General features: G+C 50.9%; 2 protein-coding genes across 5 annotated transcripts in view; one reads left to right on the top strand and one right to left on the bottom strand.

The window, feature by feature from the left end:
- PKD1 (polycystin 1, transient receptor potential channel interacting) overlaps positions 1-4,335 on the top strand; it is an 82,495-nt gene extending 78,160 nt beyond the window's left edge. The window contains exons 39-46 of the mRNA XM_084296061.1: positions 63-190; positions 565-733; positions 1,051-1,176; positions 1,344-1,518; positions 1,997-2,284; positions 2,642-2,776; positions 2,996-3,310; positions 3,692-4,335. Of these exons, the coding sequence (XP_084152187.1) occupies positions 63-190; positions 565-733; positions 1,051-1,176; positions 1,344-1,518; positions 1,997-2,284; positions 2,642-2,776; positions 2,996-3,310; positions 3,692-4,318 (1,963 nt within the window). The 3' untranslated portion in view covers positions 4,319-4,335. The remainder of the gene's footprint in view (positions 1-62; positions 191-564; positions 734-1,050; positions 1,177-1,343; positions 1,519-1,996; positions 2,285-2,641; positions 2,777-2,995; positions 3,311-3,691) is intronic.
- Positions 4,336-4,413: 78 nt separating this feature from the next.
- TSC2 (TSC complex subunit 2) overlaps positions 4,414-15,839 on the bottom strand; it is a 37,033-nt gene continuing 25,607 nt past the window's right edge. For all 4 annotated transcript variants that reach the window (XM_084296062.1, XM_084296064.1, XM_084296063.1 and 1 more), the window contains 9 exons: positions 15,223-15,725; positions 14,356-14,431; positions 13,365-13,451; positions 12,940-13,126; positions 11,720-11,859; positions 11,427-11,505; positions 10,618-10,709; positions 10,244-10,342; positions 4,414-9,885 (listed from right to left, as the gene is read on the bottom strand). In XM_084296062.1, coding sequence (XP_084152188.1) covers positions 9,718-9,885; positions 10,244-10,342; positions 10,618-10,709; positions 11,427-11,505; positions 11,720-11,859; positions 12,940-13,126; positions 13,365-13,451; positions 14,356-14,431; positions 15,223-15,725 — 1,431 coding nt within the window. In that variant the 3' untranslated portion in view covers positions 4,414-9,717. The remainder of the gene's footprint in view (positions 9,886-10,243; positions 10,343-10,617; positions 10,710-11,426; positions 11,506-11,719; positions 11,860-12,939; positions 13,127-13,364; positions 13,452-14,355; positions 14,432-15,222; positions 15,726-15,839) is intronic.

The following is a 15,839-nucleotide window of genomic DNA, read 5'->3' as shown; positions in this document are numbered from 1 at the left end:
AGACGCTGCCCCAGCAGAGCTGCTCCAGGAGCTTTGCCCCTCACAGCCATTCCCTTTTGCAGGTCGGATCAGTTTTGGGTCTGGATGTCGCAGGTGTTCCTCCCGTACCTCTACAACAACCGCTCGGGTCAGGAGAGCCACAGCACCACGCTGGGGGCAGCCCGGCTGCGCCAGCTCCGGCTGCAGGAAGGTAGGGAGGGGACAGCAGCCTGGGGCCCTGCTGTCACCTGCTGGGGGGTGACACTGCCTGGAGGGTGAAACAGCTGGGTCTGGGTGCAGTGGGGTGCTGGGGGGAGCAAGGCAGGGGTTATGGAGGCACTTTGCTCTTTGCAGCGTGTGTATGAGGTGCTTCTGGTTCTGCTGCCACCAGAGGTGAAATGAACTGGGGCAGTGATGAGGATGGAGGGGCTTGCACTGAAGGGAGAGGTTGATGGGATTTTAGGAGGTGCGGGTGAGGACACGGGGGTGAAGGGGGCTTGGGAGGAGGGGAGATGCTGAGGGTGAAGGCTCAGCTGTATGCCCACGCTGGGTGCTGTGTAGGTGATGGTGTTGGTCTCCTTCCAGCTGAGTGCCAGCTCACTGCCCACGACTTCCTCCGTGGGCTGGGCACAGGTGCCGGGAAGAACTGCAGCACCTCGCCCGGCTTCTCCACGGCTGACTACGCAGCTGGCTGGCAAAGGGCAGCCGTGAACATGACGGCCGCGTGGTCCTACTCACCGCCCGACCTCACTGGGTAAGGAGCAACTCTCTGTGCCTCTGCTCCACGTGCTGGGGGCGTTGGAACTTGTTGGGTGTTTTGGTGCCCTGGGTGGTTCCCAGCCCTCACCTCGGTAAGGTCAGCTGCAGCCCCTGAGCCCTGCAAAGGGTAAATTAACACAAAAATGCCAGGGGCTTTTCCCAAATGCAGCTGTTCTGGCCCTTGCATGCTGGCAGTTTGAGTGGTGGCAGGCACTTGGCTCCTGCTTTCCCTGCCCTCTCAGTCTGCCCACAGGAGAGCACACCAGGGCTGTTGTCTCCAGCTCTCACCCCGTGGCTCTTCTTCCTCTGCAGGGTCTGGTACTGGGGTTACATCTCTTTCTACGATACCGGTGGCTACATCCAGGAGCTGGGGGCTTCGCTAGAGGAAAGCAGGGCTCAGCTGCGTTACCTTCAGCAGCACACCTGGATTGACAACATGTGAGTGTGGCAGGGACGAAGGAGATGTTTTGCTGTCACCAAGATTTTTAAGGGGCACTCCTGGAGGTGTCACTGGGGAGAGAACCTAGGACCCTACAAAGTGACAGCACCAAAGCCCAGGGTTGGTGTTGCCCCAGGTCCCTGAGCTGCTGTTCTTCTCTCCGCAGGAGCCGGGCGGTCTTTGTGGAGCTGATGCAGTACAACCCCAGCGTGGACCTGCACGCTGCCATCACCCTGCAGCTGGAGTTCCTGGGCGCTGGCCAGGCCGTCACCGCGCTTTCCATCAGCCCCTTCCCACTGCTGCGGCTCAGCAGGGGCGTCACGCTGCAGCTGCTCATGATGGTCAGTGTGGTTCATCCTGTGCCCCTCTCCTCTTTGGTCACTGCTCAGAGATGCTCAGGGGTCTGTCCCCAAGAAAAGCAGCACTGGTCACCACAAACTAAAGCTCCTCCAGCTGGGCTAGGGCCGGGTGGAAGCAGAGCCCCCTTCCCTGGGTGCTGCCACCCTGCTGCACGTGCCTTGGATGGGCTTTGGGGAGCTTTGCTGCTAGGGCAAGAGGGAACAGGACAAAGGGAGCAAGAGGAATCATAGAATCATAGAATATCCCAAATTGGAAGGGACCCATAAGGATCATTGAGTCCAACTCCTGGCTGGAAGGCATGGGAGGAGTTGAGGAACTGTGCTCCAGGGGTAGGCTTGCAGATCTTGGCCTAGCCCATGGGGTTTTTGCTGTCCTGGGGGGCTGCAAGGTCTCCTGGTGCAGCCTGGCAGGCAAACATTGCCCCCTCCTTCCCTGGTAACTTCTCCCCTCTTCCCCCAGGTCTTCCTCATGATGTTCGTGGTTTACTTCGTGGTGTCCGAGTCGCTTTCCATCAAGAAGGAGGGCAGGGCCTACTTCACCCTGTGGGGCAACTACGGCCAGTGGGGCTTCATCCTCCTCACCACCTGCACCGTGGTGGTGCACCTCAGCCAGGCCACCCTCGCCGACCAGCAGTGGCTCAAGTACCTCAACAACAGGAAGGGCTTCACCAACTTCTACCAGGTGGCCTTCCTCAACACCATCTTCAGCACCTTGGCTGCCTCCCTCCTCTTCCTCCTGACCGTGCAGGTACAAAGAGGGCTGGCTGGGAGCAGCATGTGGTCGGGGATGTGGGCTTTGGTCCAGGATGTGTTGTTGTTTTTTTACCATTTGGGGCTGGAATCAGACCCAGGGATGTCTGCACCTCCACATTAATGACCGGACAGCCCCATGTCCTCAGCCTGTGGGCTCTGCTTTAGCCTCTGGTTGCCTACCTGCCCGTTGCAAGTTCTCATGTGCAATCCAAGAGCAGGCAGCGCTGTAATGCCTCTTCTCAGGGCAGGGAGAGCAAGGGAGAGGCTCTGCGGTGCTGGGCAGGTCTTGCAGCACCCTCTGCACCTGAGCATGTGTTGTAACACCTAACACCGTCCTCTTGCTTGGTCCTAGGCGGCCCAGCAGCTGCGCTTCGTCAGGCAGTGGTCCGTGTTTGGGAAGACCTTTCAGAAGTCCATGAAGGAGCTGATGGCTGCAGGGCTGGCCTTCGTGGTCCTCCTCCTGGCGTATGCACAGCTTGGCTTCCTGGTGAGTACCTGCTCCCCCCAGCTCGCCTGGCGGGGGGCTGGCTGCGAGCAAGGGCTGCCCAGGGTTGTGTGACCCCCCCCCAGCCCTCCCCGTGCCGCAGCTGCCAGCAGAGCCCCGCTGCTCTGCAGGGCTCAGACTTTGTAAGGTGGGGTAGTGCGTGCTGGGGGACATTGTGGCACCAACTGATCCCTTTTTATCTCTCCGCTGTCCCGTTTGCAGCTTTTCTCCTCCTCCTCGGAGTCCTTCCGCAGCGTGGGCAGCAGCCTCCTGCTGCTCTTCGCCATGGTGCGGGGCAGCACAAACCTCCGCCCCTGCCCTCCCGAGTCCTGCGGCCTCTACTACCTGTTCTGCACCAGCTACATCATCCTGGAGGTGTGGATCGTGCTGAGGCTCTTCACCGTGGTGCTTGTCTACAGCTACCGGGAGATGCACTTCGAGCTGTACCGTCCTGCCTTCGAGCCCCAGGACTACGAGATGGTGGAGCTCTTTGTGCGCAGGCTGAAAATGTGGATGGGCTTCAGCAAGGCCAAGGAGGTGAGTGCAGCCCGGGAGAGTTTGTGCAAGGGCTCTGGTAGCAGGCTTTAAGGTGCAGGTTTTTCAGAGAAACAGTGTCCTCCATCCTCAGCCCCGCTTTGCCTCCAGGTGCTTCCCAGCACTGCTCCCAGTCAGGTCCCCCAGCCCCTCTGGCCGGGAGGGGTGGAGCAGGGGCAGATCCTGGAGGCCCAAGGGCTGGCTTAGTGATGGGGCACTGTAGGGCCGTGGCTGTCAGGTCTCAGTCCCATTGTTTTAGGTGATTTTTATTTGGGATCCATCCCCAGATCCCTGGGGTGCGCTGTACCACAGCCAGTTGTACCCTGTTGCCAGCTCCTGAAATAATTCCGTCTCCCCTCTTTCCCCCACCCCTTTCTCTCCCAGTTCCGCCACAAGGTGAGGTTTGAAGGCATGGAACCGCTGCCGTCCCGCGACTCCAGCGATTCCAAATCCTTTCGGGGCCCCACGCCCAGCGCCGCCTCCGACAGCTCCAGGGCCTCCACCTCCTCCAGCCAGCTGGACGGGCTGAGCCTCGTGCTGAGCGCCCGCGACAGCCTGGAGGTGGACGCTGACATCCAGCGGCTCCTCTCCCTCTTCGAGATGCTGCTAGCCCAGTTCGACCGCGTCAACCAAGTGACGGAGGACGTGTACCGCATCGAGCACCAGCTGGAGGGCTCCCAGAGCCGCCGCTGCAGGAGGAGGTGCACACAGGGGGCGGAGGACGTCCTCAGCAGGTACTGTGCGGGCAGCGCAGAGCGGGGACCCTCGCCCGAAATCTCCTCGGACGTGGACCCGCAGCCCCCGCGGGACGCCCCGTTGTCCCCCCACTCCCCCACGGCCCCGCCGGGCAGCAGGGGCTCGGTGCCCAGCCGGCTCCTTCGTGCCAGCAGAGGCGTGAGCGCGGCGGCTTCCCTGCTGCCCCCGCACAAGGCACACGCCGCGCTGGCTCCGGCCGTGAAGAAGAAGCGGCCTCTCCGGGCCAAGAACAGGGTGCACCCGACTGTCAAGTAGCCGAGCTGCGGGAGGGCAGAGCGAGCCTTGGAAAGGGTTTGCAGAGGCGGGCTGTGCCTGCCGCGCTCACCTGGAGCATCGGGAGCCGCCGAGCACTGCGCCGTGCCGCTGCTGGCGATGGGGCTGGCGCAGCCTCCGTCCTCCACGCTCCTGGCCTCGTGGCTCAGGCGTGCTGGCATCCTCAAGGGTGGCTGCCAGCATCAAGGGTTCATAGGAAAAGGCTGAGCCTTTCCTCGTGGACAGCCGGGGAAGACGGCACGGGTTACGGTCAGCGTGCGGGGAAAAAAAAAAAAATGATTACAGTAGGGCAGTATTAAAAAGTTGTCTCTTTCGTTAAATGGCCCCATCTTCAAGCAGATTGCCTCAGGCGACTGTGATGAGGACACTTTACTGGGGCCCAGCATAGGGTGACTGGTACGAGGCTCACCGCCCCTTCCCTGCTGGCTGTGCCAGGTGGAAGGGGGAGAGGGGAGCCCCTGGCCTTGAGGGGTTGAACTGAATTTGGATTATTGCCGACCAGACGCACTGTGGAGGAAAGCTACAGGTTTCAAGAAGATATTTAACCTTTTTTTTTTTTAAGCATAAATATATATAGATAAATATCTACACCCAGATCAGTTAATTTCCAGTATTGGCTACTTTTATCCTCCGGAAATTGGTATTATTTGTATTTAAAGAGATCCAATATTTAAAACAAAGGACGTTGCAAGCGGCGAGCTGCCAGCCCTGCTGCCCGGCCAGGCTCGGAGGGGTGAGGAGCAGCAGTTCGACCCGAAGGGGCCGGAGACCCGGGGCTGCTTTCAGTCGGCGCTGAGCAGGGGGTTGCCAACGTGCTGGCTTCGCTGCGGACCCCCCAACCCCACCCCACCACCCACCAGCGCTCGCCCCCCGCGCGGCAGCCCAGGGGTGAGCGTGCTGCTGGCTGCTTGGCTTTTCTAACCCAAGGAATGTATTGACGTAAGTATATGTATTTTTTTGGTTTACTTGTTCGTATGTACTGCCCAGCACTTTAAACATTGCTTTCCTCAGCTAACAATGACACATGCGATCTAACAAGAACGGGATAATATATCACAGAAGCAGTATTTTTGTTGTTGTTGTTTAAATCATAAACTGAAATGAGCAACTGAGGATAAACTGAACGCAGCCCCTCCACCCCAGCTGGCCACAGCGTTACCTCCTGGGCTCTTGGTGAAGTCCAACTGCATTTGGAGGGGACTCAAACAGAGCTTTTTAGGGGGCCAGGAGGAGGCAGAGTCCCTGCAGCCCTGCTTGGTGACTCGCAGCACACTGGGGCTGTGCCTGTGCTTGTAGGGCTGGGACAGCGAGCACCACGACCCCTGAAGCCTTGCCAGGGCCTGCGTTCACTTTGTCCTCGCCATTTCACATGATGTATATTGTAAGTAATTTATATGTTGGTTTCTGTTTTTTTTTTTTAAATGTATATATTTTTGTATGTTTGCTATATTTTCATAGCATCGGTAACGTGTTTGAAACATGTAGATAGGAGACAGAACACTATTGTCAGAGTTATTTAAAGGATGTATTAAGTGCTTCTTCCTGGGAATGTCCCGTGTATATAAAGTATTAGGTGTCTGTGTGCATGTGGTGCGTGTGCTCTCGAGGTTTGGGCTGGGCTGGCTCAGGGCCAGTCCCCGCAGGTGGAGCAGAGCGTGGTGGGGATCCCGCAGTGCACGAGGTGGTTTTCCTGAATCTGCTCCCTGCTTTGGAGTGTAACTGAAGGGAAGCATTGAGCAGCACAAACGCTGCTGCAGGGGACAGTGTGTCTTGCCTCTGGTGCTGCTGCTCCTGGCAGCATCGTTCCTAGGACTGCCCGGATCAGGGAGGAGACCTCTGGGAGCAGTCAGATGCTTCTTGGATGCTTCCATTGGTGAGTCTCCTCCTCCAGCTCCCAGCACTTTCTGCCATGCTGTTAAATACGCGTGAAGATTTCATTCCTGGGCTTCAGCTGCCTGCCCCTGTCCCTTCTGGGTGACTGTGGGAAGATGCACGGGTGCTCTTTGTGATGGCTGTGGGACTGGTGTAAATTGCCCTTGAAAAACTCCATTGTTATGAAGGATATGGGCTGTGGAAGGTTGCAGAAGGCTGCAGACAGGAGTAGAGGTGTGCTGTAGAATGAAGATCGCTTACAGGGAGTTGGTGGTTGGTCACCGTAAAGATTGCAAGAGTAGATTTCGGAGGGAAGTAGAGTGCAGAGTGGAGAAAACTGTTAGTACTCAGAAAGCTTTCCTCAGGGAAAGGAAGAGGCAGGTTGAAGAGATAGCAGAGAAGTGCCCGGAGTGGAGTAGAACAAGGGGAGAGGGGCGATGCCAGCCCTGGAGCAGCTGGGGATGGGGTTCTCACACGGGAGAGCTCCTAAGCACAACTGCACCAGAACAGCCACTTTTAAACTTCAGCTCCAAATGGGACTGCGCATTTCCTTCCTGCTGCAGTGGAATAATGTCTGTGGATACAGCCACCCCTAAGGGCTGTGCCCCCTTCCCCTTGGTTACAGGTGCCTGCTCGCTGTGGTCAGTGCCACAGCAGAGTGGGACAGGGACGGGGCTGTCAGTGCCAGCCTGGGAGCCAGGGGGACTGGGCGCTGAGTGACCAAACCAAGCAGGTCTTGGAAGGCTCTGGGGCCCTGGCATCATCAAAAGCCCTTTTCCCCACCCACCCCCCAAAAAAGCATCAGTTCAGAGCTCAGCTCCTTCCCCCTGACTCCCAGCTTAAGTATGTTCATTGAAAAGAAGTTGTTACTAAAGTACAGGTAGGAGAGAGGGAGGCAAGAGGCAGCAGTGAGCAGGGACCCGAGTGCTCAGAACAGCCTTCAATAAGCTAAATGTGCGGGCTGGACAAGGATGCTCCCCAGTGAAGCATCGGGATTCTTGGTCCCAAGTGTCTGTTCCTTACCAAGCTTGCTTTGTGTGTGTGTGTGAGTGTGAGGTGATGCACGTGACTTACCAAGTGCTTCTTCTAATCAAAGAGGAGCAGAAACAGGCCAAGACAACTGTCCTACTTCTTACCTTAACTTGAAGTACGGAGAGCAGCTCTGGAACCCACACAGTTGTTTCTTGAAAAGTCAGACACCTCAGTGAGGGCCCACGTGCTTGGTGGGCACCACGGACAGCTTTCAAGCAATCATAGTTCTCATTGCAGCATTTATTTGTACAAGCTATAGCAATACTCACAGGGTTCCTTCACTGTCACAGCTAAGGTTCCACGTATACATGCACTTAGCTGCAGCCAGAGTTACTAGTCATGGAGTTATACTGTCAGCAGCAATGAACTTGACTTACAGCCCTAACCACCAGGTACTCCTGAATGTATATTTCTGTGTTTGTAATCACCCAGAGATGGTTTCTTATTTATTGTCTTAAGTCTCATACAGATGTAACAGTATCAAGCTGCTTAAATAAAATAAAAAAACTATCCACTAGTTTAAAAGGGAGAGGGAAGGACCTCTATATAAATGCTTTTTTTTTTTTTTTTTTTTTTAAACATGATTGTGATCAATATGCCAATTTTAACTGTCTGGTCAGCATTTCACTGCAAACAAAAATACCGTATTTTGTAACTGTGGGGATGTTTCTTAAAAAAATGACAAGGTCAAATAAAAGATGACTGCTACAACCTGGCTCCAGTACTTTTGTTGCACTCCCTCCAGCCCTCAGCCAGGCAGCGAGCTGCTCACCACTACGAGCAGGAGATCAGGAAAGGCGCAGGGGCACGTCAGCACTCACCAGAGTCTGTCCAGCTGCCTGTCCAGACATTCCTACCCACCCCATTTGTTCTTTCTGTCCGTGACCAGAATTTTAATTGAGGTTTCCTGCACAATATGCGAGACTTTCTTACATCAATGAACCAATTAGGGACGCTTTGGTCTGTAATTAACTGCATCAGCCTGCTAGTGAGGAATCTGCCATCACCACAAAGGCAAATTACCCATGACATTATCATCAGACATGGTTCGAGTCTTCCCAGGTCAGCAAGAACCCACTGACCATACAAATACTTTATTTTCTCTAGGACGTATTTACTTATAAACACTCAAAACACAACATACACTTAGAGTTCCCAAACAGCCCTGCATCACTTTGCATCAATTCATAGCATTTCATACATTGTCCTCTTGCCAGTCACTTCACAGTACCGTGTGCTGATTGCACTTGTATTCAGCTCCACTGCAAAGGCTCTGCAGTTCCCCCTCATCAAAAAGCCCCACTTCCATTTAGTCACAAAGCAGGAGATTAAAGTACTCACAGTATAGGCCAGCTTACACGGTGTCTCCCAGTTTGGTAGTGTAGTGTCTGATGACCATCTTACAACAAGATGGGCTACATAATCCCATTCCACCCGTGCATGCTTGCACTGAAAGGACAGCTTGTTAATTACAACAGCCAAGGTCCCAAGAGGAGAGCCTGGCATTAGGCGTTAGTGCAATAGGCAAAACTCATTCAGAGCTGATGCCACCAGGACAAGTCAACAGTCTTTCAAATTGGGTTTTACCGAGTGCACAGAGAGGGATGAGTTATCCCCAGCACTGCTGCAATTAGTAGAAATCCTGCAGCTGAACCTAGAAACCACATCTGGCCTCTGGCTAAAACCCTTGCAGCCAGCCACAGTGGGTGAAACTGTTCCGCTCAAAGGTTCATGCCCCAGCTCTTTGCCATTCTGCTGCTTCACCAAGTGCCACTCACCTCCCTGCTTTGCGTTACTTCTGGCAGCAAAAACATTTCTCCTGGGCTGAGGGAGGGTTCACTGCGAGTCTTTCAAAATGGAGACACGTTCTTGGGAATTTAAGCAGCATGTTCGGCTTAACCTTTACCAGAGCTGGCAGCAGAGCAAGTCTCAGATGCTGTAGAGTTCAAGTCCCGAGAGTCAACGAGACCTGGAGAGAAGCAAAGATTCCGAGTTGCTTAGAAATGGTGACTGGGTTTCCAGTACTCTGTATTTAATTCCCAATAAAGGTGTCAGAATTCCTACAATTCATGCCTCTTCCACCTATGTGATGAAGTGCAGAGGATCACACTTAGTCTGCTCCCACCAGACACTGGTGTTGAAGGAGTCTAGAGAAAGGTTCTGCAAGAAAGTTCCCATCAGAGATGGAAGCCCTGGAATAGCTCAAACCAAATAAAAACAAAATGTGGAGTTGGTCCTCTCTTGGAGCATCTGCTGGGGATACACAGTATCTTCATCAGACAACAGCGGCAGGCTGAGACAGTGAAACATACTTGAACCTCCTGATAAAGTTCAGTGCTGAATCCCCAAGAAAGCAGCACAGCCACACTGTATTTGCCGAACCCTTCTCCTCCACGTCTAGGCAGCTGCACACTCAGCATGCAGGTGAAACACATTCACTGCCTCGTTCATCCCAGGACACACCAACCCAGTGGGATCTACACAAATTCGGTGAAGTCATCCACCGAGGAGATCAGCCGCTTCCTCTGACCAGTCTCGTAGGTTGGTGGAGGATCCTGAGGTATCTGGGGAGGGGGCTTTGTCAGAGCAGATGAATGCATTTGCAGGGGAAGGCCAGGAGTTTGGTACTGGGTTTCTTCACGTAGCTGAAAGTCAAACGAGAACAGATGAGCTCTGTATTCTCTGAAATTCTTTTCACTCTCCATTTAGCCAGGGCAGGACAGGTTACTCGGTACAGCTTTTTCTGCAATCCCTATTACGGTGTCAAGTACAGGCAGCTCTGTGTCTAGATATCGGGGTCCCAATGCACTTAGCACAAGGGAAGATGCAAATCCAGACCTACATCACTCCACTTACCATTCCCGCAAGAGCTGGATTTTAACCTTTATATACAGATTTCTCTTATTCAGTAAGTTTTGACAGCTGATTTCATTTGCCTTATTTATAATAACACAGTGAGGCAGAGCCCAGCTCTAAACACCAAGAACAGACGTGTTTACTCACCCGGTGCCTTAGCCTCTTGATGTGACGCAGCCGAGCAATCCACTTGGATGGGTAGGTGTCAGTAGGGTTTGATCGACTATGGTGAACCTGGGAAGCCATCTGATTTGGGAAGGATGGGGAAAAGGAGGGAAAGAAGATAGATGCACATTAAGATAACCATGCCAATAACGTTAATAGAACATTTCAGTACTGTTTGACTATGATTGAAATGTAAGCTCATGTAGTAATTGACTCAAAGGTTGGAAGAAATAACTGAGGCAGAACGCTTATTTGTTTTAGCAAGTCCTACTCACCAGCTACTTTCCTTGGTAGCTGGTGAAAGACCAACAAGCCTGTTGAAGGACAAAGTCTCAGGGAGCACAAGGGGTACTCACGTTAGCATGCAGGGCCATCTGACGGGCTACGAATGGTAGGTTCTTGTCAGAGATGATCTTAGCGACACTTGTGTCTACAAGGCCCTCCATGTCTTCATTTTTTAAAGAAAGAAGAAAAGTTCTTGTCAGACAGTTAAGAGAGAAGTACAAGACAAAAGTTGCCAGTAACCAAATGGACAAGTAATGTAAACCTGAAGAACTGTTTCACAGAATCTCAGAAGCTCCCCCATCAAACACTACAGCTCCAGCTTTAACAGACAGAGTTTAGACCACAACTTAACACAACTGGCTCTCAAATCCTGGCTGCTCTGTAAGCATTTGAGGGGAACCTGCTGAGCTCATTATTATACGAACTGAAATGGAACAAAAATACCCCAGAAGTGCTCATTTGGTAAAAGGAAAGCAAACGCCCCTGCAGGTAACTGCACGAGCAGTGCAGGACTCAGCATGGAACCCCAAGGATCAGGACCTGCAGCGCTGGGAAGGACGCTGGCAGTCAACAGCTGCAGGGGTCTCCACCTCCCAACTCTTGCAGCATTCCCAAGCAGTGCTTGGAGGGATCTGCTCTACTCTGTGATCTTTATCTTAAGCTTGAAGATGATACGAGTGATACAGTGGAAAGATGTCAAAAATAGGGTATGATACATAAATAGGACGTATACAGATGTCACTGGGCAGCAAATTGGTTTTGGAGAGTTTCTCTTGGAAGCTTTTACTTTTGGAATGCAAAAACACTGCAAAGTGATGTCAGTTATTGCGCCACCAACAATAAAGAAAAGACTGAGAACAAATGCTGGAGGGATTCCTACCTTTTCGACACTGCAGCGTCACCAGATTACAGTCATAGTCCAGCGGCGTTATGATAACATGCACAAAATTGAACTGACCCTAATGGGAAAACAATACAACAGTCAAATACGTTTTACTGGCATCCAATGTGACTCTGGTGAATGCTATACACTATTATGTGTGAATCCACTTGAGGCAAATAAACTCCACTCATGATCTCAACACTGTTTACCAAGATAATGTGCATCAGATAAAGGTTTTACAAACAGCCAAATGCCTGTTTTATAATATGCCTGCAAGTAAAATTTTGTACCTTTATTGTTCCCAGTTTAAAGTCCTCTCCAGAATCATTGTAAACAATAGAAACAAAGTCATTCCCAAGGTGCCTTTTCTTGTCACAGCGATATTTATCCAAATCCTTTGTGGGCATGAGAGTAGCGATGTGGAAAATGGCTGAAGAGGAAACAGAAGGACCCTTAGGCTGAGCTAGGAAAACAACGCTGCAAGCAACGGTCAATACGCAGCATTTGTCTGCAAGACAACATAGTACCAGCACCACCGTAATGAACAAATACATTGTGCTCCCTCAGTAGGTTTGTCCCTGTTTGTGACAGCTGAATCCAGTCCTTCTGGATGGAGCACAGTGGGCAGCTCTTTGCCACTGAAAGGGCAGCCTCTGAAAGCTCTGCAGCTGCCAGTTCCTAGGCGCTGTCTGTCATGGTCCTCCCTAGCACCACACTTAGAAAAGTGAATTACAGGTCTGGTTTACAGCACGATGTACCCTGGAATAAGCATTCCCATCAAGCTGGGGTCGTTAGCTCTCTGTTCACAGAAAACGAACAGGGGACTGGGCATGTGCTTCTGGCTAATATTTTCCATGTCACTGTAACATGGTGAGCAGAAACTGGTTTGAGGAAGAACAGTTAAATACCTTAAACCAGGACTTTCCCTAGCTGACCTCTGCAGAGCACCAAGGACCCTGGTGAGTAACGTGCAGCTGCTCCACTGAACTGGACAAAGCCTGATGACTGGGATCCACAGAGCTGCATGAAAACGTCTGGGAAGTTCCTCACATGGCTTGCTGGATCCTGGTTGGTATCTGCACTGCTTAGTAGTGTGGGAGCTGGGTAATGCTGCAGTTCAAAGAGTAATGACCACAGTAACAACAACCCTTCTGCTTTCAATGCTGCTCTTCATAGAAATCACTAGCAGAGTTTTGACATGCACATACTGTCCTCAGTTAACAGCCTTCAAAGCAGCTCAGGACCAAGCAGCTTATTCTACAAACCTCTACACAAATCCCTATCAATCTTTCATAGTACAGATTATTTTAGAAGTGGTATGATTTTTCTTAAAGAAGGCAGGTATGCACCTCTCCCTTCGTTGGCTTGCAGAGACATCAGACAGAATAGAGGGAGAACACAGCCCCAGGCATCCTTACTACACTCGCGAAAAGGAAGCTTGGAGAAAGCAGCTCAGTCTTAAAATAAGAAGAAACCATCCTTCCACTTCTAAATTCTGGAGACATCTTACCTTGCATAATGTCATCATGCCAACAGTAGGTGAACTGTCCATCCTCCCCACACACGTCCAGGCCTCCAAGGTAAATTTTATCTGGCTGACAATCTTTAAGTTCAATGAGCTTCCCTAAGCCAGTCAGGAACTCTGTATAGCGATAGGATCCGTGCTCATTCGACAGAATAGCAATTTCATTGTTGCTCTAGAAAACAAGAACAGAGCAGTCCCACAATGAATGTTAAGAGCACTCCATCAGCATGACTGATTAGGTTATTACCTCCCCAGAAGGGATTCACGCAGGTACTGATTTTTAATGCAAGAAGCTAAGGAAAAGCAAGGCTACTGCAGGAGCAGTACAGATCACACAGCTGGAGTAGCAGTGCCCAGCCGTCTGTTGAGATGTAACCATTAAATCATGAATGTAACTGCTCACAACTCACCTGACCTTCTCCAACGTAGAGCACCGCGATCTTGTGTGTATCGTAAGAAGGAATCTGATCCAGGAGCTGCACCGATTTTTCAAACGTCTGCAATCAAAACGTTTGTTACATCTTTAAAAAGCTACCATCTCCAAACACTCACTGCCCTTCCTAAATCTGGACAGCAGCAGGCCACGCACAGACTCTGACAGCACAGTGTAAGCAAAGATCCCTGACCTTCACCAGTGCCCTCAATGAATGCTGCCCTAATTTGTTCTGCAAGAGCAGAGTGCATCAGGTCAGGGTACAGAGCTGTGCTATATGGCAGCTGTCTCCAGGATTCTTTTTTTTTTTTTTTTTAATACTTCAGATGAGATTAGTCTGGCAAACTGCGCAGGCTAGATGTCCTTTAGATGACATATTACATCATCTATTCACTTCAGCTCCAGGCATGAAAAATTATCACGTCTCTTGCTCTGAAGAATATTTTTAACACGAAGCATCACCTTATCTCACCCAGGCTCCCTGCTGCCTCACCACCTGAACCAGAAGCAAGGGAAAAACTTTCACCAGGGGGTCTGTGGTGCTCAGCTCATGAGCACTCCCACACTACTTCCCCAGGAAGCCTGTGATTTATTTCTCCTGCAACCACAAAAAGCATCCTGGTCACTCCCAACTATCCTGATGGCTGATAGTTTTGTCTAACGATGTTCTGCCAATACCACCTAGTGCTCCGTTTTCATCCTTCACTCCTACTAGCAGCAAAAAAACAAGAACCCACAAATCATCCTGCCTTCTGGCTGGGACCCTGCAACAGCACCAACAGAATCTTCCAACACCTCTAGCTGAATACACAGGCAGAATGTTGGAGCCACCAGGAATGGGGTATAGAAAATTTCCCATCTGTAACACTGTCAGTAAGAACCACCTTTAAATCGCACCACATGAGCTGGAAAGTAAAAAGGTTAGAAAGATTAACTACAAGAATTTAAAAAAAAAAATCCTTGCCTACCTCATTTGGCAACAAAAGGGGCTTGTTGTTTTCATCACCAAAGAATGGGGAATGGTACAATTGTAAAAACACAAAGCTACGGGAGAGAGAGAAAAACATGTCCTGTTACCATAAAAAAATTCAGTCCATTTTGACCTCTTGTACGTAAGAACATTATGTAAAGAAGACAAAAGCAATTAAAATGCTAGCCGAGCATTACTCATCTCCTAGAGACACCGGGTGCCTGGACTACCTGCAGTTTGTAATAAACCCCTGTCATAAAAAACAATCATTATGTCAAACGGTGGCAGCTGCACAAAGCCTCTGTTAAAAAGGCAATCCACTGGTAGAACAAAGGAGTAGGAACACACTCCTTCCTCACAGTTACATGGGTACTTCTAGTCTGCAAGACAAATGATTTTATAGACACTTGTATTTTACAAAATTAACCATTAAATGAAGATTGTCTCATAACATAATCTGGGGCAACTACCTATGTCTAAAGTTGAAAAAATATATATATACACGATACCCCCTCATCTTCCTTTTGCACATTAGATTTCCTGAACAGCAAGCCTAGCAATTCAAACTATTTACAGCAAAATCAACTCTAGGTGTCCTACATTCAAGCCACACGTGCATTTGGACCCTAAAGTGGGATCCATTTATTTACACTTATTTCCTAAGACTGCGAAATTAATTTATTAACAGCGAATTAAACATTTCTATATTAGGGTCTGAAAAAACACAAGTAATTCATCTTTCTTTTTAATCAGTTACTGTCCTGTAGATCCCACAAAGCCTGCAGACCCATCTGAACAAATCCAGCCCCGGCTTCAGGGACTACAAGCTTATTATTTCTAGATTCAGATATGCTCCTCAACCCACCTTGGGTTTATTCCAGGTACTTTCTCAGCATTGGAGGCTGCCGTCCTGCTCCTGAAGGCATCTCTCTCGATCCTTTTCCCTCTTCTTGACGGGGCTGAGTCAGAGATGGTGTATCCCCTGGGCCGGTGCCCAGAGGGGGAGCGAGGCGAGGTGGCAAGCCCAGTTCCATCCAACCCCCCTGACCCAGCTGCTCTGGCATCCTCTCCCTTGCTCAGCCAACTGCCCAGCCCATCCCCTTCCAGGTTCCCAGACTGAGATTTTGATTTCACTTCTGTGCTCAGTCTCCTTGTTACTTCTCTGCCATTTGCATCTTTGAGAACCTCCTGCAGTGTCTGTAGCTCGGGGGAAGAGCTCGACTTGCTGAGCGGCTGGGACGGCTGGAAGGAAAGCTCCTCCAGCGTTCGGCCATCCTCCGGGGGAAGGACTCTCCCGATGGGAATTCCACCCTCCACCAGATCATCTGATTTCAAAGATTTTTCTTCTTGGCTAGACGTTGAGGAGGACTTCAAAAGAAAGAAACAAATACAAACAGTTTTCCTAATCGACAAAACGTAAGCTGACAACAGTAATAATTAAGGCAGCCTATGATGCTTGCAGTGAAGGATGAGCAGATTGGT

Source organism: Netta rufina (assembly GCF_964035555.1).
Source record: "Netta rufina genome assembly, chromosome: 15".
Taxonomy (NCBI): Eukaryota; Metazoa; Chordata; class Aves; order Anseriformes; family Anatidae; genus Netta; species Netta rufina.
Note: the sequence above shows the minus strand (reverse complement) of the source record. Positions and strands in the feature narration are given on the sequence as shown.